The 24257-nt window shown below is 42.5% G+C and overlaps 1 protein-coding gene across 3 annotated transcripts in view; it reads right to left on the reverse strand.

The window, feature by feature from the left end:
• The window catches only part of ACSL1 (acyl-CoA synthetase long chain family member 1), a 68975-nt gene that overhangs the window by 15375 nt on the left and 29343 nt on the right, over positions 1–24257 (reverse strand). For all 3 annotated transcript variants that reach the window (XM_087418358.1, XM_087418355.1, XM_087418357.1), the window contains exons 3-10: positions 16714–16828; positions 12396–12460; positions 9479–9580; positions 7050–7149; positions 6652–6830; positions 2859–2891; positions 2653–2704; positions 2059–2132 (exon numbers count right to left, since the gene is read on the reverse strand). In XM_087418358.1, the coding sequence (XP_087274484.1) occupies positions 2059–2132; positions 2653–2704; positions 2859–2891; positions 6652–6830; positions 7050–7149; positions 9479–9580; positions 12396–12460; positions 16714–16828 (720 nt within the window). The remainder of the gene's footprint in view (positions 1–2058; positions 2133–2652; positions 2705–2858; positions 2892–6651; positions 6831–7049; positions 7150–9478; positions 9581–12395; positions 12461–16713; positions 16829–24257) is intronic.

A 24257-nucleotide genomic window follows, 5' to 3' on the forward strand; every position in this document is an offset into this window, starting at 1 on the left:
ACAGAGGATAAGAGAAACTGGATTTCTAAGCTCCTTCTATCTATGGTATAAGCACATCTTGAGTATCGTATTTTGATCAACACCTTTACCTTAAAGCTCTACTTTACCCCACGATAAATATCCCAATTTGCTTAACGCAAGCTCTAATCTGGCACCAGGGGATTTGTTCTCCTATGAAATGCTGATCATGATAGGCCTGCATCTAGATTAAGGTTGGACATCTGGTTTCCATTCCATGGCTACAAACGGGCTTTATGTAGGGTCAGGCGAGTGAGGCTTTGCCTGGAATGTTCACGTTATTAATACAAAGAATTCTGGCCAAAACCAGGGCTGCCAACAGCAGCCGCTGCCACACAGACACAGAAATGAAGGTGCTGTCCAGCTGCCTCAGGGGGCACGCACCCACTTCTGAGCCATGCCCATCCCTTCCCCAAAGCTGGGCCATCCTTCCTAATACTGTGATAACAGGTGAAAGTCCTGAGCAAACACAGTAGCCCCGGAAGCATGTGAGGTAGCCTGAACACGCTGTAATCTCAGATTAATCTTATTCAAGTGTGATCTGCATCCAAACTAGTTTCCTACTTCTCAGTAGGAAACTGTTAACGTCGTGAGAAACAGACTCAGTAATATCCATACTTTTCAATTTTCTGATTTAGTACCAAAAATAATGTGCATTAGCATGATTAAAAGTTTTACAAAGTTGCAAATGCCCCTGATAATTAATTTTCAACATAGTTTTGTAATTGTTTGCCTCAGTGTGGTGCTAATGCATTTGAAGTTTTCTGTGAAGGCCAATTAGTGAATTAAAATTTCGCTTTGCTACTAAATGTTGAATTCTGTTTAGAAAGTATATACCAAAATAGGTATTTGGCACTAAGAAAGGGTGAGTATAAGTAAAAGTGAGATTGACCTTCTGCAGCCACCAAAGATGCCGAGTCTCTAAAACCATTAAGCAGAGGCTCCTGCCACAAAAATTAGGGCCTATAGAATCCCTCCAGAGACTACAAAAGCAAATTATGTAAAATGTACAAAGGGTATGAGGGAAAGGCTTTATATTGTTCAATAAGTACCTTTTTAAAGGGCAAGTTTGAAATATACCCTTGGTGTTATGGATTGAATTATGTCGCCCTCAAAATTCATATGTTGAAGCCTTAACCCAATGTGTCTGTATTTGGAGACAGGGCCTTTAGGGAGGTTATTAAAATTCAATCATGTCATAAGGGTGGGGCCCTGATCCACTAGGGCTGGTGTCCGTGTAAGAAGAGGAAGAGACACCAGAAGCCTCTCTCTCATTCTCCATGTGCACACAGAGCGAAGGCCATGTGAGGCATAGTGAGAAGGCAGCTGTCTACAAGCCAGGAAGAGAGCCCTCACCAGAAAATGAATTTGCCGGCCCCTTGATCATGGACTTCTAGCCTCCAGAACTGTGAGAAAATAAATGTCTGTTGCTTAAGCCACTCAGTCTGTGTTATTTTGTTTTGGTAACCTAAGCAGACTAAGAAACGTGGATAGCAAACTTAAAGATTACAGGAAATCCACGGAAGTTCAAGACCTTAATCCTCATAAAATGGAAGTCAAATCGACCATAAAAAATAATAATAATTCAAAAACCTTCAGCAGCATTTAATATTTCATTGTTATCTTAAAGAAATTATTTTTCCCACACTGGAACAGTATTTTGTAAAAGCACAGAGAGTCATTTCTTCTGTTTTTTCCTGGAAACATTTATAGGGTGGTATCCAAATATACTTTTACTATATAAAAGTTATTTTATAATATTATATTAATATATTAAATATATAATATTTAAAATAAAATATTATTTTTAAAAAATTCTGTCAATTCACCTTAATGGTCATAGGCAAGAGAGATTAGTCCACAATGAAAACTATTTGAGAGAAGCTGATCTTAGATTGCATAAAAGTTCAGACTTTATCTATATCTCAGGAAGTGTTCCAAATACAGCATGGACCTAAGGCTGCCTTTAGCACTTTCATTCTTGAGGCCTAATGCTAGCCAATAAATATGAAGAAAAATGACAATATCCCAAAAGTTTACCTCTGTCATTTTCACAAAACCTGAACAGTCGCTCACTACATTTCGATGAGTGATCATTGCTCCTTTGGGGTAGCCTGAGGAACACACATGAGCGGAACAAAGTTAGAGGACATCTAAGAGTGACAGAAACTAGCAAAGCCCAGAAACCCGGTATAATTAGGGCCTCAAATGCCTCCCACGTTAGGTACACCCATGAATGCCAAACGTTGAGTAACAGTAAATTCCTGAGCAACCTGCAATCCTTTAAATGAAACCTATTATCTTAAACAATCTGTTTTAACATGGGCAAGTTTTAGAGTACGTGTGTGTAGCAATAAGAGAAGAAAAACCAGGAATTTTATTTCTGGAAACCACTGATATAGTTTGCCCCAGGAAGATGGATGAATCCACCGTTGCCTTCAATAAATGTTTGAGGAAATACATGGCACTCTCAGATTCTGAGAATGTCTTATAGAGTGACAAGAAGACAGCGCTTGAACCATTTCTGTCTCTTCTGCTCTCTGTCCATCTATGGTTCAAATAAGTCAACCAAAAAGGGGCAGGGAGTATACACTTCCAGATACCACTTAGAAGCTATTCCATTTCAAAACTTACCTGTAGTTCCACTTGTGAAACAGATTACCGCAAGATCTTCAGGGGCTGGAGGCTACAGCACATTAAAAAAAAGACGGTATAAATCAGAATAGAAAACAAAACTCTAAGCCATCAGACATTACCTAAGATTTCTATTTGTCTCCGAAATGACTAGATACTGGAAACTACACAGAGGGCTGGGGCAGGGTCTGACACAGTATTCTTACCTTGGGCTTCTGTCTGTTGGCTCTTCCCAAGTCCTTAATTAGAAGAGAAAAAAGTCTCAAATGAAAAAATTTTCTAAATGTAAAGAGTAAGGTCACATCAAGTCACTTCAAGCTGACTTTACTGTGGGATTCACTCATAGCTCAAAGACAACATAAATTTCAAATTAAATAAACTATGGCAATTATAATTAACCTGAACCGAAATATTTATCCATTGTTCTAAGAAGCCATTTTCCAGTTGTCTTCTCTCTTATATAAAACCATATAAATGGTATTAGAACTGGCCTTTGAAATAGGATTTATTCAAAAGACAGGAATCAGGGCCGGCCCTGTGGCTTAGTGGTTAAGTGCGTGCGCTCCGCTGCTGGCGGCCCGGGTTCGGATCCTGGGCGTGCACCAACGCACCACTTCTCCGGCCATGCTGAGGCTGCGTCCCACATACAGCAACTAGAAGGATGTGCAGCTATGACATACAACTATCTACTGGGGCTTTGCGGGGGGGAAATAAATAAATAAAAATTAAAAAAAAAAAAAAAGACAGGAATCAAAGTCTTCTACAACGTATTTCTTGTCCTCACTCCCACTTCCTATTCTGGCCTTTAACAAAGCCCAGCTCTTAACCATAATCCAAGAACTGCAGATGCTCTGCACCCTCCCAAAAAGAGAGCACAGCACGACATAATGATCACCCAATTCTGCACAACTGACATCTTTGACCTGAAGAGAAAAATCGATCTCTGCCAGATTTAAATGCTAGCCATTCTGGAGAAGATCCAATATCTGTACTCCCCACATGGAGCGGAGAAAGGATTTGGCAATCACCAGTTATAAAACAGGCCAGGCTGGAGGATCTAAGACCACTCTTTTTTTTTTTTTTTTGTGAGGAAGATGAGCCGGGAGCTAACATCCATGCCCATCGTCCTTCACTTTACATGGGACGCCGCCACAGCATGGCTTGACAAGTGGTGCGTCAGTGCGCACCCGGGATCCGAACCGGCGAACCCCTGGCCGCCACAGCGGAATGTGTGCACTTAACCGCTTGCACCACCGGGCCGGCCCCTAAGACCACTCTTGAATGGACACGAAGCTCAAGAACGACATTTCTGAGGTGCTGCAATTCCCAATGGCTGGCTCTCAGTGCCCACCAACGGTTCATTTTGATGTTGCTCAGTTTACGGCACAAGGCAGTCTTGGTGGCCACTTTAATATCTATTAATTTTTTTTAATGAGCTATTTCTATTCTTTTCCTATTAAAATTGAACAGCTTGAGGGAGCATATGCAGTGAGCAGGCCCAGAATTAAAGGGAAATTAAACGGGTGTGCTCAGGGCTGCGTGAATTTCTGCCCAGCTCACAGTTTTAAACAGTTTTTAATCTTAATCACATTTTAAATTATATATATATAACAGACCACTGATTAACAACAGGTACACTGATGTCCAAATCGAGGTCAACCAAGAGCTAGAGCAATAATAATTCTACCATTTGTTTTTCCAAAACAATCTTTATCCGGTCCAAATTTTTACTGATCTGTTCAAAATTCTTACATAACTTCTTGAGAGCTTCAAAAGTTGATGTTAAATAAAATAAAGCAATATTGTATGCAATTCGGCTTTTAATTTATTGGAAACAAACATTATCCAAATGAGTACACTATTTGCCGAGAAAGTTTTACAGCCTGAAACCTGTCTTATGTTATCATTTAGAATAAAGTACACAGCAAACACAAAAATAAACAAGTTTCCATCTTTAGGCAAAAAAAGAAGATCCCTAAACAGAAGAAAAACTGAATTCTAGTTAATAATTAACATGCTCACGTATTTAGGGGTGATAAAATCTGCAAACTACTGAAAATGCATTAAAAAAGGATAGATTGATGAGCGATGGATTAACAGGTGATCAAGTAAATATATTAAAATGTTAATTGTTCAATGTTACTGCAATAAACAAAAAATTAAAAAATAAAATAAAATGTTAATTGTAGACTCAATGGATATATCGTGGTCTACTGTACAATTCTCTCAACTGGTTTGCATGTTTAAGAATCATCATTAATAAAATATTGAAAAAAATCCCAAAATTCCAAATACTAATGTTTCCAATCTTGTTCCTATAAAAATATACATTAATAAAAACTTGATCACATGACCAACCATAAAGCTAATTCAAAATTCATTTTTTAAAAATTTAACCTGTTGTTCATAAAATTTTAAAAAACCAAACATGAATTGTATTAAACAGATAAGTATAAAACAATGTCTTTTATAAATAAAGATTTTAATAAAAACTTTATATTACAATCTTCAGTCACTTACTCATCTGAATTTTTTAACCTTAAAATTACTTCTTTATCATATAGCAGTCAATAAAGACCAAAAACTTCCCGTGTGTGTGTCTGTGTTGAGGGGCAGGTAGGGAGAAGAAGGAAAAATGCAGGAAAAAGAGATTACGTTACTGTGAAAGGGGATTACAGACAAAAAAAAAAAAAACAAAAGTGGGAAAATGCTAGATTTTAAAAAGCTAGCTAAAAACTCAATTTAACAAAACTGCACACCCATTAGCTCTTATGGACTCATGTTCTATGCTGCCTCGTGTGCCTCTGTGTGTGTGTGTGTGTGTGTGTGTGTGTGTGTGTGTGTATGAGGCAGAGGCCCTATTAGAACAAGTGACAGTTTCCTTATGAGTACTAAGTTTCCCAGGAAAAGTTTTATAGATCCTTACTTGTAGCCTCAAATTCTTTGTAGAAGGAGAACTATGAATAAGTTTTAAAAGCCTATTTAGGGGCCAGCCCGGTGGCATAGTGGTTGGGATTGCGTGCTCTGCTTTGGTGGCCAGAAGTTCACAGGTTTTGATCCCAGGTGCAGACCTACCCACCGCTCATCAAGCCATGCTGTGGTGGTGTCCCATATACAAAGTGGAGGAAGATGGGCACAGATGTTAGCTCAGAGCTAATCTTCCTCAGCAAAAAGAGGAGGATTGGCAACAGATGTTAGCTCACAGCCAGTTTTCCTCACACACACACACACACACACACACACAAAACCTATTTATAACAGTTCCAGGAAAACATTTACAACATTTTCAGAAAGAGAATGACTTACTCGAAATACCTATGACTTCCTATTACTATGATGTGTAAAAAAAAGAGCCTCCTCTTGCCAGCTCCTTTGGATTGAATTCTAATCCACGTCCAACTGAGGGAATCAGCTTCTTAGATGATCTGATGTCACACAACCCATTTAAATACGGACCACACTCAGTTTCCTAGAATGGTTTTTAACTTCAAAGTGGTGATTAACGTGACTCTTAAGAGATTTAATATGAAAATAAACCAAATCAAACATCCATGCCGGAAATTCACCAGGACTCTACAAAAGCAACCTGGGCAAAAGAATAATGAGGCTGATTTCTCTATCCGGCTCCATTTTACAGAGGAATCAGTAAGTAGAAGCCATCAAAGCCTAAAGAGGACGAACAAACTTAAATCTCCCCCTGAATATGAAAATCACATCTCCAGCATTTATTGGCGTGGCTTGTCAGTGCTCCACAATAAATGTGGCGCTGCCACTCACTCTATGAGAGCACTTCCTGCACGATGAGATGGATTAACACTGGGCATGCATGTAGAATTCCTCTTCCCAGTCATGAGACAGGAATTTCTGCTCTATATCTTTTACGGGTTGCTGAGACAACGGGCCACAGCTGGGATTGCATAGTCACACGGGATACCACATTTGAGCCAAAATGACCTCAGGGAAACCGCCCGGAGAGGTGGGCAGGGCAGAATGACTCACCTCCATGGCCTTCATGCTGATGATCTCCACCCCACACTTCTTGCCTCGTTCCAACAGATCAATGCCATAGGAGTCCATGAGAACTATGATTTTAAGGCCTGGGGTTAACTTATTTTCGACGCCTTCTAATAAGAGGTTGGCCTTATCTGGCTTGTCAACAAAAACCAGCAAGAGATCAGCTGGAAATGAAGAGATACAATGAGGAAGAAGCTCCTGGATATTAAAAGCTTGACTGTAGGAGATCTGACACCAGGTTATTTTAAGGACTACATTCTTTGAATAGAAAGGTAGATGTGCATTTAAATATAAAATCCCCATCAAATCAAATATAAGCAAACATAAAGTCATTGAATCTAACCAATAACTAGGCCAACATCCCCCCAAAGACGCGGACATACCTTTGTTGACTATGTAGGTGATTGCTTCGGTTCCCAGGGTATCATAGAGGGGGACAATCACCATTGAATACGCAAAGCATCCCTGTTCAATGATGACCCACTAAACAAAGAGGAAAGTCGGGGAGAGAGAACAAGATGTCATCACGGAACCACTCCAAGGAGAACGATCCTCTAAGGTGGAGACACTGGATGCAGCAAACTTAACATTTGTGTATCTATTACTATGTGCCCGGCACCAGGAGGGATTCATAATGAGGACAAACACTTGCTCCCTTCTTAAATGGAAAGTGCAATTTGCCTGAAGAATTGAGGCAAATATGCGAAAACATAATTAACAATACAAGAGAGTGACTGACTCAGAGACGAGAGAGCCCACGATGGGCCACCTTTGTGGGGGACGTAACTGAGATTGCCCCTTGCAGGAGAAGCACAATTTGGACAGATGGAGAGAAAGGCAAGGAGACTTGCACAGCAATGACTGCACAACTGAAAGCAGGGAGGAGGTGAGGGAGCAATCTGGCTGGCATGGAGGTTCCAGCAGGGAATGGCAAGGCTGGAGAGGTGGGAGGGAGCAAGCCTGTGGCTAGAGAAGCCTGGCTCTATTCCTCAAGCCACGCACAGCCACGGAGGGTTTCTCAGCTAAACAGTGACTGCAGGGTCTGAGGAAGCTCGATCTGGCAGCAGTGTGCAGGAGGGCCTGGGAATAAGGGAAGGAGAGACACACTGATCTAACAGGAAAATTGTTCTGGCAAAATCTCCCCAGAAAAGTGATGAAGGAAAGAAGTGATATCATAACTGGTCATCTTATCTCTAAACTCATCAGCCACGTAGTAACGGATCTGCCTACAAGGCAAATGGGGCAAGCTCACCCTTTCAACTATAATCCTCAGTGGCACCCATTATCTCCAGCTGCAGTTCACAAATCTCCTGCAGAACTCTGACAGGGCACAGATAAAGGCACAGCTGCTGTGGGAAGGGAGCACAATCCACCCATATTCACTTGGCCTGGAACTGATTTCCCTCCTTTTTTTTTTCCTGGAACCGATTTCAAATTACCAAAGTGGAGGTCAGGTCCAAGCTCCTTAGTAGGGTACAGGTGGCACACGTGGTCCTCTCTTCCCTGCCCTTTATCCTGCCACTCCAAGCTTTACCCTAGTAAAATGCTTCATTCCCCAACACAGACATGTTGCTAGATGCAAACATGAGGTTGTTCCTGACAACCTCATATCCTTCAAGATTCCACTTAGATGCCACCTCCAGGAAGTCCTCCTTGACTGAGCTTCCATAATCCTTTTGCCCTGTGTCCACACCTACCACGTTACAGAGAATGCATCAGCTTATGGGCCTGTCTTCCCTTACGCGGTACCTTACGAAGAGGATTCAAGTCACTGTCTTGCTTTGGTGCCTCACAGTGCCTGGCATACAGTAGGTGCTCAATAAACATTTATTGAACTAACTGATAAATATAGGAAGGAACCTACTCTGTGAAGTAAGGAATATGCATCCTAGTTACAGATTCATTATAAAATCCCACTAAAACAAAAATTTTGGATGTGTTTATCTGAACGAGTTTCCCCTAAAATGAAGGAAACTCAATTTCATGAGCCTAGTTCTGGTCCAGCTGTGCAAAATGTTGTTTTTCCCTTGGCACTACATAAAATTCTAAAAAACCAGGCTAATTTATAAAATAGTCAGTAGCACAGAATCAACATGCCTTTTGGACACAAGCAGATCTAAGAACCAATGCAATTTCTCCAAGCCTGGTGCTTGAACTTTCCCAAGCCAGCTATGCCATCAATTTGTTCACTAACACTGTAAGCAGGACTCCAAAAGAGCCTCTCACTGAAATTCACTTTAATTCAATGGTTTAAGAAGCCCCACGCAGGGGCCTAGATAGCCAAACAGCAGACTGCGTGTCTAAATTAAGGGCGGCTCCAGGTGAGGCACCTTCCCTGCTGCCAGAATTATTTTAAACTTTGTAACTTGATCAAAGGAAAAGCTCACACTTTCCAGAAAGAAAAGATGAGACTTTGCTACTGACAAAAATGTAACCAAGTTTCTCTGTAATTTATTAATGCTATGTTTCTAATCGCAGAAGTGGCCCTTCAAGTGAGAAGACTTCTTTGTTAGTTATTTGTTCTAATAACTTCTTTGCTTGTTTTTGTTTGGGGACCCAGTTTTAAAAAAACAAAAATCAATAATCAAAAAAAGAAAAGTGATTTTTTTTTTTTTTCCCCACCTAAAGGCTAAGGAGGCCCTGGTTTGGGGTTTCACATGTGTAACTTTCAAAGGTGTAACACAAAGCCATATTCTCAGCAGAAATCAGACTACAAAATCGGGTCTGGAGCAGAGGTGGGGGTGAACTCTAACAGGCTCTTATATCTGAGAACTCTGCAAACCACGTACAGTCGGGGGCTAGTGGTTAATACCTCACGTCTGTTCTGGGCAAAGATGCCAACGAACTTATTTGCAGCATCCTGGAAGCCCTTCTGGATCAGCGCTGAGCCCACACACTCCGACATTTCTGCAACCTGAAATGGGGAAGAAAAAATAGGGAACAGTCAGGCCCGACTCAAGGAACAAAGCCTACTGGGTGACAGCCGAGTCTAGTATCTCAGCCAGCACTGCACAGAGGAGAGCAGGAACAAACAAGCATTCCCGCAGTTCCAGAGTGTTGTAAAATACAAGGTTTTATTCCCCAGAACTCACTACGAAGAGAATTGATCATATGGTTCCTTCTGCAAAGCAAATGAATCTCATCCCAAAAGCTGAAGGCCACAGAGGATTGTATGTCAGCGTTTCTCAAATATTTCTATTTTATACTTTAGTTTTATAAAATCTGATAAAATTATAAAAGTAATGCAGGGACAGAGAATTTTGTTTTGTTTTTTGTGTTTATAAAGAGTAGCAAAGCAAAGCAAGCCAAAACCTGTCATTTGGTATAAACACAGAAACGGCAAGTTTGGGGGAGATCTTTAAAAAAATAAGTACGAGCTCTTATCATTAGGCTCTACAATTCCATTCTTGAGAATTTACTCTTAAGAAATAATTCTTAGAAGGAGGTTTTAAAAAACAATGCACAAAGATATATATTTCAAAATTATCTAAAGTCATAAAACTCTAGGGGATAAAAGACCAATGGCTGGGTGCTTAAGTGAATGATGGTAAATCTCTGAGAAAATGCTATAGAGCTGGTAAATATTATGATTATGAAAACCATAACAAACTTAGAATATTTGTAACAATTTTGAGCAAAATAAATAAATGCAAAAATGCATACTATTATTACAACTAAGGAAAAATAGGTAAATTCATAAAAATTAGGCAGGACCTGCCCCCATTCTCTCCCCATTCCTATCCCAAACTAACTAAAAAAAAATTTTTCAATTCTTTTCTTCATTGTCAGTTGGTGAATTCTCAAGAGCACTTTTAATTCACACCCCCGCTCGCAGGAAACAAAGCCACACCTATTCCTGCCCCAGAACCCCATTGGCTGTGGCACATAGTGCCACCCCTTGCTCTGCCTATGGGATGAGAGCTGACACTGGTGAGGTGACAGCAGGAATAACATGAATATGGTGATTACTTTCATATCCCATGGACTGTTTCACAAGTCCTGCTGGCATTTAAGGGATGGGAACCTGGGAAAGGCCTGCAGGGCTCAATAGGATAATAGGCATGCATTTATATCTCTAGAAAGAAGTCCACACCTGTCTCCAAAACACCTAGCTCCTACAAGGTCAGAATCATTGGGCTAGTGCAAAAAAAAAAAATGATTTAAATGTACAAATCCATGTTTGGCTTCAGTTAAGTCCAGTTTGTATCTTCACCAGCCTCTGACTAAAATGTACAATACACAGATTAACACCTTCAGAAACCCCAGGGATTTTCAATGTGCCTTGAAAAATCCAATCTGCAATGGTTGCATCTTCTCTCTTCCAGTCAACACACTACAGAAGTCATAGAGGAATATATTACTGTAAAGAACACTACAGAAGTAATCCAGAGGGTGCTGGGGACTCTGTGAGGCCTTAAGACCATCATGCAGTGTTATATGTCCAATACACATCACCTGTTTTTACCCCACCTGTGACAATGAGAGATCTTGACAACTACTATTTGGATGGGACACTGTTATTTGGCTCTGGTAAGGCAAAATAAAAACAGCAAAATCTTTCTGGTCACCTGGGCTCACTACTCCTTCTACAAGCAAGGTATGCTAAGCTCTGAGAGAGAGAGACAGAGAGACCCAAGCAAAGCCTTTTGCATTTCATCGCTCCTCAGATGAAGGAAGGGAGGACAGCGTGTGCTTCCGCCTCGAGAGGACCAGCGAACATTATTCCCGAGCTGGCTTTGTGGCTCCTAACGACAACCCCCCTCACATACACACCCCGGAACACACCAACTGCTAAAAGCATGTTTCACACAAAACACAGAAGGAGGAAGTTCATTTGTATTCATGATCGCCAGGATGACCTGCCCTTAGAGCAGGAGCTGTTTCCTGGACAGCTGTGCCAGATCCGGCTGTTCCTGCACGCGCTGGGTACTACTTGGACTGAGGAAAAGCAGGGGCACCTAGATTTATTGTAATCATGATAAAAATAAAAAGCAATGCTTTCCTGCTCTGCTCCCTGCCATTCACAAACTCCTATTTAAACAGCTGTAGCCGTGGACCAGTTGGGATTACTGAGTGACAAGAGTAGAAACACCCAGCTCCCAGCTTCCCTTGTGTTTATACAGAACACAGGTGTCTCTGAACATCTGTGCTGCTCTCTATGGCTGCCCTGGGGTTAATTGTCACACCAGTCCCAGCATCAGTGTGACGCATTAAAGAGCCCTGCACCAGATGGCGGGGACCTCACTTCTGGTCCTGGTTCTGCCACTAACCAGCTGTGACTTTTGGTGAGTCCCATCCCTTCCTGGGGTGTGTTTTCCTCATCTGTAAAAATGAGAGAGTTACTCTATATGGGGCTTCTCAATTTTTCTAGGACCTCTGAAGGCAGAGAGAAGTAATCCTATCCCCCCACGGGGTCTGGGAGAAGAGTCGTCTGCTTCAAGCACATTTCTAGAATTTTACCTTAAAAATTACACTATACTCCACAATGCAACACATCAGCTCTAAAATAAAGTGCTTTGAACCACCAGTTAAATTACTTAACCACTTTTTCCCAAATCTTTATGTACAACTTCTCCATTTGGATACCATATGTTTATCCTGAAGCTCTGAGCTGGTCCAGCACATACACTTGGTAGAAATCTTCCAGCCCTAACATCCAGTGGCTCCAAGAACTGACAAATTTAAGCACTACAGCTTGCATGAGGAGTCCCCAGAGCCAGAACACTCACCTGTTTGTATGAAAGCCATTCATAGGGTTGGTCTGGCTTCCGAGAGCCTAAACAAGGGCCATCATCTAAAAACAAAGAGGAAAAAAATGAAAAAACAAAGGATGGGCTTAACATGCATAAATATTCTAATTTGTATCCCATCTCATTCTATAAAGTATCAGGTAGACTCTAGTGGTCCTCAGATCAGAAACAATGAATTCAGATTGGAAATGATTTCTTCCTGGGGTTTGGTCTGATTTTTTGTTTATTTATTTCTATTTTGTTTCTTAAACGGGGCAGGAGAGGAGGAAAATGAGAGGAGATAAAGAAAATACAATCTTTAAGGATATTCAATTTGTGAAGTCTTCTTCAATATCCTATTGGCTTAGAAAGAAGTCAAAGGCTGAGTCATAAAGAGATCCTGGTGTAGGTTTTCAGAAGACAAGTTATACCAAAATTTCTAAAGAAGCTTAAAGCATTCTAACTCAGAATGTGAAAAGGAAAATATAATTTTTAAGTGCTCAAATTCTGATGACCAAAGGTAACAAGAATCACCTGGACTTGATTACACGGGTGAAGTCTAATTTTTTTTAATTGAAGTACATTTGACATACAATGTCATATCAGTTTCAAGCGTACAACACAGTGATTTGACATTTATATACATTACGAAATAATCACCACAACAAGCCTAGTAACCATCTGTCACCATACAAAGTTATTACATTATTGACTAAATTCCCTATGCTGTCCACTACATCTGCATGACTTATTTATTTTACAACTGGGAGTTTGTACTTCTTAATCCCCTTCACCCATTTCACCCATCCTACATGGATGAAGTCTCAACTGCAGAGAAACAAAAAGGAAGATAAGATGCAAAATGATGGAAAGTAAGGGGGCATTTGTGAAAGCACAAGTTACAAAATATCAGAATGTGTCCTGATTCCGATTTAGGTACTGAATAAGCAGAAGGAAAGAGAACCCAAATTCATTATTCACGTTAAGGGCTAGCACAGGAATAACTACAGCTCCAAATCATTTATATGTGGAATCGTACAAGTTTCTTTCTACGGATTAATCCCAAACTAACTTTATGCTCCGTTTATAGCTGTTGAAGGGAAAAGCTATGTCCACCTAAAAAAAAAAGCTGCCATGTTTAGACGACCAGAGCTGACCACATCCAAGAATATTTCCTACTTAGAAACACGGCTCTCTACCAGCTCTGTGCTACGCGGGGCCTGCGTGGCTCCCTCTGCAGGGACATCTGAGGTTGGATGTTTGGTCATCTCCCATCTGAACGGGGCATTTGCATTTCTGTTTTGAGACCACAGCCATCTGGCTTCACCATTCTAGGCTTGAGTGTGTTCAGATTTGGTTTGGGGATCTGGAGGAAGTGAGAAGGAAAGCAGAGCATGGCCCCACCTGGGGCCCTAACAAGCCTGGGCCTATTTCACAGAGTTACACCCTAGAGAAGAGAAATGTAATACAAAGGTGGATTCAAGAACCAGGCATGAGGAGGGGGAGGACCCAGGCAGGACAAACCCAGTCCTTCATACTGACTCCCTGGCTCTCTCTAGAGAGGTCCTGTGGAAAACAGAGAGGAGCACCAAAAGGGCCTTATTCCCAGGCCCTCTTCCACTCACAGGGACTGCAATCAACACTGAACACAAGTTCCATCAGAAGTTGTTTTCAGATGGAAAAAAAATACACCCGCTGAACTGCTGCTATTTTACTCTTCAAGCACAGGGATTAGCAATCTACGTAGCCGGGGGCCAAATCAGGCTTGTTGCTTCTTTTTGTAAACACAGTTTGATTGAAACACAGCCTCCCTCCTTCATTTCCATATTATCTAAGACTGCAGTCAGGAGCTGTATCAGAGACCATATGGCCCAAAAAGCCTAACATATTTACTATCTGGCCCTTTAGAGAAAAAGTTCTCAGGTTCCTGCTCTAAACAGTGTAGTTAACCCCAGGCTCACTTGGGGAACTTGAAAAAATATACTATACTCAGGACCTACTAACAAAATTTTTGATGTAATTGCACAGGGATGGGGCCTGGGCCTTAGTATTTTTTAAAAGCTCTCCAGGTGACACTAAAGTGTGGGCAGGGATGCGAACCACTGACAGAGAACTCAATCTTCATAAATGGCCTCCTAGGTACAGTTCTAAAATACTAGGTTTCAAAACTCTAGGCTGGCTTCTCCTGTCATTCAACAAACTCCTACCTACCTTATCTAGATGCTGGTTTTTGCTGTCCTGTAAAAGTCTAATCTTATGGGAGCCTAGGAAAATTAAAGCTTAGAATAAAAAGCTCCTCTAGGAGAAAAAAAGAAGAAAAAGTAACCCACAGAGCAGCTCCCTTCAATCACTAGCGGTTAAGAAGGCTGAACTTATTTTTCTCCAACTTCTCCGAAACATTCATTTAAGGCCTTCATTTTCCAAGCAAAGTGGCCAAAAAAAAAAGTTACACGACTTGTCTTAAGATCAGGGGAGAATAAGAAGTATAATGTAAGACACCATAATCCTAGATGAATCCCATCCTCTGCTAACAATGGGAAAAATGTATACACATTTATACATATACATGCTTTGTGGGAGTGGTAAAGAATATATATAAAAATACTTTCTTGTGGCCTTATGTTAGGCTGCTCTACCTTATGGACATTCGTTATCACAGACAAATCCTGACCCTAACACTAACTCCGAGGAAGTTCATAAATTAAATAATACATAAGTAAGTTTGCTTCCTCTTTACAGTGGGGCTTAATGAATCCACTACAGGAATACCGGGGCAAACACACCGAGCCGAGCAATCCAGTTTTACTAGTATCAAGTGAAAACGATGGGCACTTCTTGAGCACAGATTACATGGAATATATCGTGGGAGACAGAGTGGGTAACAGCACACAGTTCCTCCCTGTAAGGAGATAAAAATCTAGCTAGTGGTGGCAAAAATAAAAGCTAACCACTAAAAGATCTAAATAACAAAGCATGGACCCCTAAGACCATTTCTAGAGAGGAACCTGGAACAAGCAAAAATGAAGAGGCTAAAACAAAAAGGGGGTGAGAAGCAGCAGAGGAGACTCTCTCCTTCACTGAGGGTACATTAATGAGCACCACTGTGTGCCAGGCCCTGTGTCAGGGCTGAGAGAAGAGATGGCTGCTCTACCCAAGGAGCACCGGCCAGTGGGAGAACAGCAGGTAAACGCCTCTGCCCCCTGAAGGGGCTGTTACAGAAACGGAGATAAGATGCTGGGAAAGGAGGAAATGCCTCACGTAGAGGCAGGGGATGAAAACAATACACCAGGAAGCTTTTCTAGAAAAGGTGAAAGGCAATATGAGTTCTACAAGATTAGTAAGAATATATCAAGCACCCTGGGCTGGGGGTAGGAAAGAAGAGGCTTTATTTTATTTTATATTTTATTATTTTTTTTCAAATGGGGGAAGGAGAGGTATTGAACATCGGACTGTTTTAACTCCTCCTCCCCAATTGTCTTTTTTGGGTTTTTGTTTTTTTTTTTTTTTGGTGAGCAAGATTAGCCCTGAGCTAACATCTGTGCCAATCTTCCTCTACTTTTTGTATATGGGATGCTGCCACAGCATGGCTTGATGAGCAGTGCATACGTCTGCACCCGGGATCCAAACCTGCAAACCCCCGGCCCGGAAGTGGAGCACACAAACTTAACCACTACACCACCAGGGCAGCCCAGAGGAAGCTTTATGATCAGGGGGAAAAAAGTGCACAAAGGCATGGGGTTATGAGAGAGGAGAGGGGTCATGGCTTTGCAGGAAGTTCAGTATGACCTTAGGGGAGCACACACGGAAACTGGGAGGGAGAGAGGCTGGAAAGGAAGGCTGGAGCCAGGTGTCCTGGGTCTCCTATGCCATCGTTAGTAATTAAGGGTAGTCCCAGGAGCCAAGATTCCCAAGTGTGTCTGATGGAACACTGCTTCCTTGGGATATCAGTGTTTATTTCTCAAAATACGGGTCTCCTGGTCAAGTAAATTTGAAAAATGTTGGATCGAGCCCAATTAAACAGGTCTCTTGACTGCAGGAAAAGTCAGAGCCCATAATGATCTAATGGACGTGTGACTCCATAAACTACAGGACATACTGAAAACGTATGTGACCATGGAACCCCCTTTGCCACGGGGAACATCTAGAAGGCTACTGTGCTTTGGGACTCACTCTGGAGAAGTTATGGGAGGAGACTGGGAGACTTGAACAATAGGAAATAGGCAAAAGACATGAGCAAACATGCCTTTCTGAAGAATGATCACTCTTTCTGAATGAAAATCACTAAGCACTAGTCACACGAATTCAGTAAAATGCTTACTTGACACCTGTATACCCCTCTGGAAACCTTCGTATAACGTTGTGACATCATCGTAGAAATAGACCAAGGGCTCGTCACTATCAAGTAGCGTGGATCTCCGAGCACCATCACTACCCTATGCAAAAAGACAGACAGACAGACAAGCACGTTAGGAGAAAGCGTTACAAACAAAAAGCTTGACGTGCATGCCCACAATCCCCTCCAGCGGCCCTGTGGAGCAGCTGCTCTAAGAGTACTGCTCGAAGGAACTGAGGCGCAGGATGTGCTGGTGTGTGAACGTCAATCATTCCCCTGGAGACAACTGCAGGCTTCCGGGAAGCAAGGCTTGGACTGAATGTCTGTCAAAGGGTCCCTGGGAGAAGGAAACAGCGGAGGAAAAGAGAAAAGAGGTTCACAGATCTACAGGCACTGGTCCTGCCAGACAAGGCCGAGGAGAGTAGGAGGAGAACTGGAAAGCTGCCACCACCACACACGGTGTGACAGCGCTCACACCACTGCCATCCACGGCGCAGACGGCCGATGTTGAGTCAGCTCTTGTGGAAATGACACACCATTCAGTTCTACTTCCATAGTGTTATCTATATTCTTTTAAGGTTATTTCCACTGTTTTATCTCTTCACCAAGTGCAGTGCTAATCTGTTAGGATTAACATCATTAACACTGATAATCTGTTAGGAACTTCAGTTTCGCATAGTTACAATCATCAGCCAAAAAATGTACAGGTGTGCAGAGACAGTCTACACAGGTGTGATCTGTCACACTGACAGGAATGCAGCCTTGATGTCACTGGGCCCCCTTCTCTAAGCTGTCTTCATTTGTTGGCTTCGTAAGTACACGTGCCACGCACAAGAACTCCTAACTGGCAGCAGTGGTCATCTTAAGGGGCAGTTTGTGGCTCTCAACATGTGAGCTGCTGAGCTCTTGGGGCCACAGAGATGCTGCAAGGGGGCCAGACATCCCCAGGAGCCCCAAGCTCTCTTTGGAGACTGACAAATCAAAGCTCCACTACTATGATGTCAGAGCCACTCTTTTTTTTTTTTTTTTTTTTAATTTCAGAGAGGGGCCTTCACATTTGCAACAGTCAGGAAACACTTTCTTGGGGAAATGAGACTATGATACAAGGACTTCTGGTCCCACAAGAAAGGACCGTTCAGAAGTGGGAGAGATTGTTTCCGGCTTGAGGTCTGAAGAAAGAAGATAGGAAAGGCTTCATGAAGAAGGGGGCAAAGGGCTAGGTCTCAAAGAGCAGGCAGTCTGGGCAGGCGGAGCTGATGGGGAGACGGGACGTGTTCCAAGGGAGGAAAGGGTGTGGGAACTCTCTACAGGGGAACGACTGCAGATATGTTGTGATGGATTCTTTTTCTTCTTCTTATATATTTTTTTAATTAGAATCCTTCATTCCTCCTCCCACATACTCTCTTTCATCTCCCACCACCCCAAGTTATCATTTATATACCTTAAAAAAATTTAATAGCACAGAAGTGTATCAAGGCAAAAAATGACTAGCCCCTATTATCAGTTTGGTGAGTTCCTTCCAGACTTTTTTCTATGCTTATACATTTATATACATTCTTTCAATATCTACTCTCTGCTACATATGTGTGTTTAACTCCTGACCTAAAACCACTGAGTTTTCTGGAGTAAATATCACCCAATCACATATTCTATTCATCACACAGTCTTCTCTATCTCGGCAGAAACTTTCTAATACTGTAGCCGTGATTCTAAACATAATTATTAACTACAACATGCTTTATAAAACAAATAAGTTATTCTTCGTGTGCATAAAGATGGAAAAAATCTCTTCACTTTAGAATCAGGCATTATTATTTTAATCTCAGAGTCTGTTTTCTTCTCTGTACAACGGGATACCATGTGTCCACGTCCAGAGTTATTTTTAGTTAAACAAGAACTTTCCTGTAAAATATGAACGTGCAGAATATTACTCAGATACCCTATAACAAGCCTAACTACAATATCAGTCCTTCTTAGCCTATAACTTTTCTCCAGTAAATATTCAGATTAAAATTCAGAAGCAACTTTGTGGCTTTATAGCAAGATTCAGAAGCGTCTTCAACCCACAAGTCACCAAAAAGACCCAGGGCATCATGCGTAAGGTAGGAAGAGAAAGGGGAGGGGGACTGAATGACAGAAAATGGGAAGGAGAAAGAAACTAAAAAAGAAGTGTATGTGGTGAAGAGGAGCCGACTGCCATAAATAACCACCTCCTGGCCACTGGTCCAACCCATTCTGCCTGTCAACACATGGCCTAGAGGCGCCAGCAGCCTGGCAGCCCACAGGGAGGTCCTCATGACCCTCTGCTTAGGATGTGCCTTCTACGCCTCTCATCATAACACTCACTCATTCATGGTGTTACTCAGCTGTATCTCTGCAAAAGCAATACCGCCCTCTCCATGCATTCTGATGAGCAGTGCCCACAGCTGTCGAGGGGCAGATGAGAATCAGGTGATCAATGCACAGAGCTTGTTCTGAAGGAGCCCAAGTCTTATCCTTACATGACCAGAGGGCCTCCAAGGAGCACTGGCTGAGCAGCAGAGCACGGCAGAAGTCAGAATGAACAGACAGGAACAGGCCTGGAATCCAAGGAGGACGGGTTCACCCTAGAGCAAAGGTCCCCAAAGGATGGTCAAGGGAACACCTGGCCCTTGTAAGGAAAGCAAATGAGCTAGCCCTACAGCAGACCTACTGGATCAGAAACTGGGGGGGTGTGATCCAGCAGACTGTTTTAGCAGGACTTTCAGGGGATTCTGGTGCACGCCAATGTGTGGGAACCATCAGCCTGGAGCCATTAAAGTCCCCAGCAGGGAAGTCGAGAAGACTGGGGTAATGCTTCAGAAAGAAATCTACAAGGAGCGTGAGCAGTGTGCAGAATAGGATGGAGGGGGAAGAGACTAGAGAGAAACCAACTTATATGGGCCTGGACCAGGGCAGTGGCAAGTGGGAATGGGGAGAATGGTGACCCCAGAAGCACTAAGCGCTAATGGATTTGGAAGGATTTGGCAAGTAATTAGGTGTAGGAGAAAAGAAGGAGGGGAGAGTCAGAAGGCTGAGAAGGTAGCAGTTCCATTTTACCAAAAATAGAAGACTGCGGATTGGGGGTTTGAGAAAAAAGATTAAGTTTAGCTTTGGATATATGGAGACTGTATCCCTTCAAGATAGTAGGTCAACTTCCCTAGTCTTATTTTGGGAATCACCGCTCTAGAGTATACAATTTGATAAGACACTTTTAGCTCAATAATTTTTTGGTTAGGTTAATTTTTTTGGTGGTCTATAATCTTCAGGACTTTGAGAAACATGGAGGTAAAACAGCCAAACCAAAGTTAAAGAAGTTAATTATATCCCAGATAAAGCCATCATCTTGACAAAATAACCTGAGGACAAGATATTTATTATTATTCTAATTAGCAATTAGAATAATTAGCAAAAGTCTGAAGAGGAAGCAGTAAGTGCGCTCTACGCCAAAAAGGCACACCAATTTAAGGTATAGGTAAAACTGGGTAAAAGGTCACACTGTCATTTAACTGTAAGGCACACTGTAATTTCAAGAGAGGAGGCTAAATGAAATGGGGGTGGACGCCACTAAGCAACAAGATTTGTGCTTTGAGATTTGTTGTTGTATGAAATGATCACACACTCCCATAAAGAATCAGAATCATCATTTTTGGTGTGCCTACGTGTTACCATCTTCTTGAACAAAAATGTTATATGTAAACACTGGGTGTTAGCATCCTCAATGACAGCTACAAAGGTGAGGGACTGCATTCCGAGCGTTGGGGCGCACAGCTGTCACAACAGGAGCACAAAATGTCTCCATGTGCTACAAAACTGAGCCATTTCAAAAGCAGGGCATTCAATTAGGGGATTATTCCGGTACATGTGGCTACTTCTAGAAACATCTACTTAAACGAAAAGATACTTTAAATTTGGCCTTTCTGGACTTTTGATACAACCTGCTGATAGGGGGTTGAGGTGGGAGATTCAGTTGTGCTCGAGAAACAGGGAGAGCTAAGCAGACAACCCCACTAGAATGCGCAGGAAACTAGTCAATAAGACTGTAAGTCCAGGAGAATTAAGCATATTTTATTTCTTCTGCTATACACTTCTTTAATGTATATACATTGTTTTCCCGGTCTGAAAAAATAAAAGATGGTGAGTCAAACACACTACAGTCAAACCAGTAGTCACGAGTACATTCTCCAGCACGCTAAGGTTCCTCTGGAAGTCAGTCTCCCCACATGGGCTGAATTAGGAAATAAAAGTTCAAGTTTCCCTTGGGGGCAGTAAGGGGAGGATGACAGTGAACATCTGTGTATCAGTGGTTCCCAAGACTAGAACTGTCGGCAATATTTCACAAAAAGGAACGCTTGATAGTGAAAGTAATTTTGTGCCACTCCCATATCTAAATGCAAAAACAAATTACATCCTGGAGAATTTCTTGGGGATAGAAAGGCCCAAGCCTTACAAATTGTGGTCTCATTCATCTCCTCTGGAAATGGATATCTAGAGGCTATAACAGTCAACTACCCACAACGTTACTATCGTTCGTTTATTCCCTTTATGGAGAGAGAAGAGGGGAGGCAGGAAAAGGAAGGGAGAGAGGGAGGAGGGGAAGGAGAGAGAGCAGGGGGAGATGGAGAAGGAGAACCGGAACTTCCAACAAGACTGTTGAAGACTTGGCTGGATGTTAAGGTTAAATCCATCTCTAGGGAGAGCAGCAGCAGGTGGGAACCACAGTCTTAGGGTGATAGAAATGACTTTTTTTTACTCTTTCCAATATCCTCCACGTGAACTATACTCCTCCCAGCACTTACATTTTACACACATCTTACCCTGCCCAGACCACCATCAACTGCTTCTTTTTATGAACAGGCACAAAACGACTTTTCCATCCAGTGCCTCTTAGAGAGGCTTTCTGGCCATCAATTCTCATATCCAGCCACAGCAGATCTTTTTTTTTTTTTTTTTTTTTTTTTTTAAAGATTTTATTTATTTATTTTTCCCCCAAAGCCCCAGTACATAGTTGTCTGTCATAGCTGCACATCCTTCTAGTTGCTGTATGTGGGACGCGGCCTCAGCATGGCTGGAGGAGTGGTGCCTCGGTGCGCACCCGGGATCCGAACCCCGGCCGCCGGCAGCGAAGCGCACGCACTTAACCGCTAAGCCACGGGGCCGGCCCCACAGCAGATCTTTGACAGATCAAACTAGGGCCTTTAAAGGCCAGCCGACAGGTGACCCACCCAACCATATTTTCTGAACGATAATAGATAGGATATTTAAAGACTAGACTAGACTCCCCCATTATGCTGACCTGTAGATGTCACAGGGTTAACAACGAACCCTCTGGTTCACTACGCATGCTCACCATTTAACTAGCTAATTCCCAAGATCCTTTACACTCAAGTGTGCAAAGAGAGGGCAGAACCAGCACGTAACAATCAGTGCTGGGTGTTGTCATCCAAGCCCAGGAAAGATGGAAGGTGAGTGAGTACTGAGTACCTGCTGCAGGCCAGCCACGTTGCAGATGAGAAAACAGAGAGGAAGGCTCTCACGTCTCGGTCCAACATCTAAAACGTGGTGGAGCCGAGCTTCAAACTCAGCTCCAAGGCACATTCGGGAATGTTAAGAGATCTGCCTTACATGTGGTTCACGAGCAGGTTCAAAGTTGCCCACATGTGGTTCATCTTCATCTTTGAGGAGATGGGGCCCAGGTCACTGGTGCCTGACTGGGGTTTTTTTGGTTCTTCAACGCTCTCCTCTAATCCTCAGAGCCTTTTTCCTTTTCATCCCTGGTTCATTCTCCAGTTTCCAACTTCCTGAGCTCCTCACTATCCCAATCAGAGGATTTGTTTAAGAGGTGGGAGAGGCCGACACAGTACTTAGCAAACTATAGTTCTGTGCTGCCAAACATGTTTCAATCTCATCACCAGAAAATCTCAGCCAATCACAGAAGGGAAAATAGCACCCTCCCACCTCAGGGAAAGGGAAGAGAGTTTACAGTCACAAAATCCAAATTCCCACAAACACACATTGTTCCAGCAAAACAAGCCTGCCTATCACATCTCTCCATGCCTGCCATTCAGACTATGTGAGGCATTCTGCTTCACTTCTGACTCCTCGAAGGGGAACCAGCGTCTACTTCCTACTCTTTGTTAGCCTTTTAGACATTGGTGTGAAGCCGGGATTTTTGTCAAGAGGGTTGGAAAGCTTCCATTTCTCATTTTTCACTCAGCACAAGTTGACCCTGCTTGGGGGAGGCTATTTTCAAACTTAGATAAATATTACGGCACGCATCTCTGTCATTTACGTGTACACATGTCCCCTGCTTAACGAGGCCTGTGAGAAGCGGCATCATTTGTACAAAATCAAATTGTGTTTTCAGACCTGCTTTACTGTATTCCTATATAGGAAACTGGAGCTTTTTCTTTCTGGTTAAAGGGAACTCAGAAATAAATTGTTTTCCCCCCAAAACAATCACCTTCTTTCTTTGAATTCCTAAGGCAGCTACTTCATACTTCTGTGGGCTGGTCTTCTGTGGGCATAAAGATCAGCAACTCTGCCTTCCTTCTCTGTAAAGCCCGCCCCCCACCTTGCAGCGCATCTGCCCAACCCCAGTGCCCCAATACCTGCTCTGATACTTCTACCATCTCGTGCAAATCACTAGTCACTTTCGAGTCATCAGCCAAGTCTAATGACACAGAGAAACTCAGTTAAGTTTCCTATAATGTGAGTTTCATAAGAAAAAGTAAGTTAGCAAGGTTTTTCATAGTTTGTTATTAAGAAGCTGATTAAGTTTTAGAAAAGGTGCTCAAATTACCTATGGGTATGAAACTGCGGATGCTTGCACACTTCCAGAATAACATTTCTCAACAAAAAGACGCCCCTCCAAGTACATTCTCTCCATCCCACACCCACTGCCCCAACTGCCAGGACTGCTCGCTGACAATGCCCTCAGATGTAAACCTTTAGGAAAGCATGTCTGAAAATTCTCTGAGTACCATAGCAATCAAGCTGCCAGAGGTAGGACTGGAAGGGCAAATCTCTGCACACATCTTTCTTTGACCACAAGCACAACTATTCTGCAATCAGGAAAGAATAGGCCATGGGGAATAGTGACCAGGAACCTGCAATTACAAATGGTAAGTAAATGAAAGTTAACGCCTAAAAACAGACAGGACTTACGTAAGGGTTATTGACAGATATGAAGCCAGAGCATCAAACCAAGAGATTCTTACAGAGTCTTACATGCCCTTCTAGTCAACTGTTCCGAGGCTTCCCAGAGATGAGAAGTACATTTATGTTTATTTTTACAAACAACTGCAGAAACAACTAGACCGCTCCTAATATTTCTCCCTTCTTCTTAGCGTTGACCTTGCTACCTCCTGCCTGGTTCAAGTGTGTTAGTCTAATGCCCGCCTCTTACACTCCTTCCACAGGCGCGCTAGGCTGGTGTCAGTGGAGCAAGAGATTCCACCATCTGATTGCACTTGCCCTTCCTGGACAACTGTCTTCCTGCTCCGCCCTCG

Source organism: Ceratotherium simum, chromosome 28 (genome assembly GCF_057802395.1).
Source record: "Ceratotherium simum simum isolate JZ-2026a chromosome 28, ASM5780239v1, whole genome shotgun sequence".
NCBI lineage: Eukaryota > Metazoa > Chordata > Mammalia > Perissodactyla > Rhinocerotidae > Ceratotherium > Ceratotherium simum.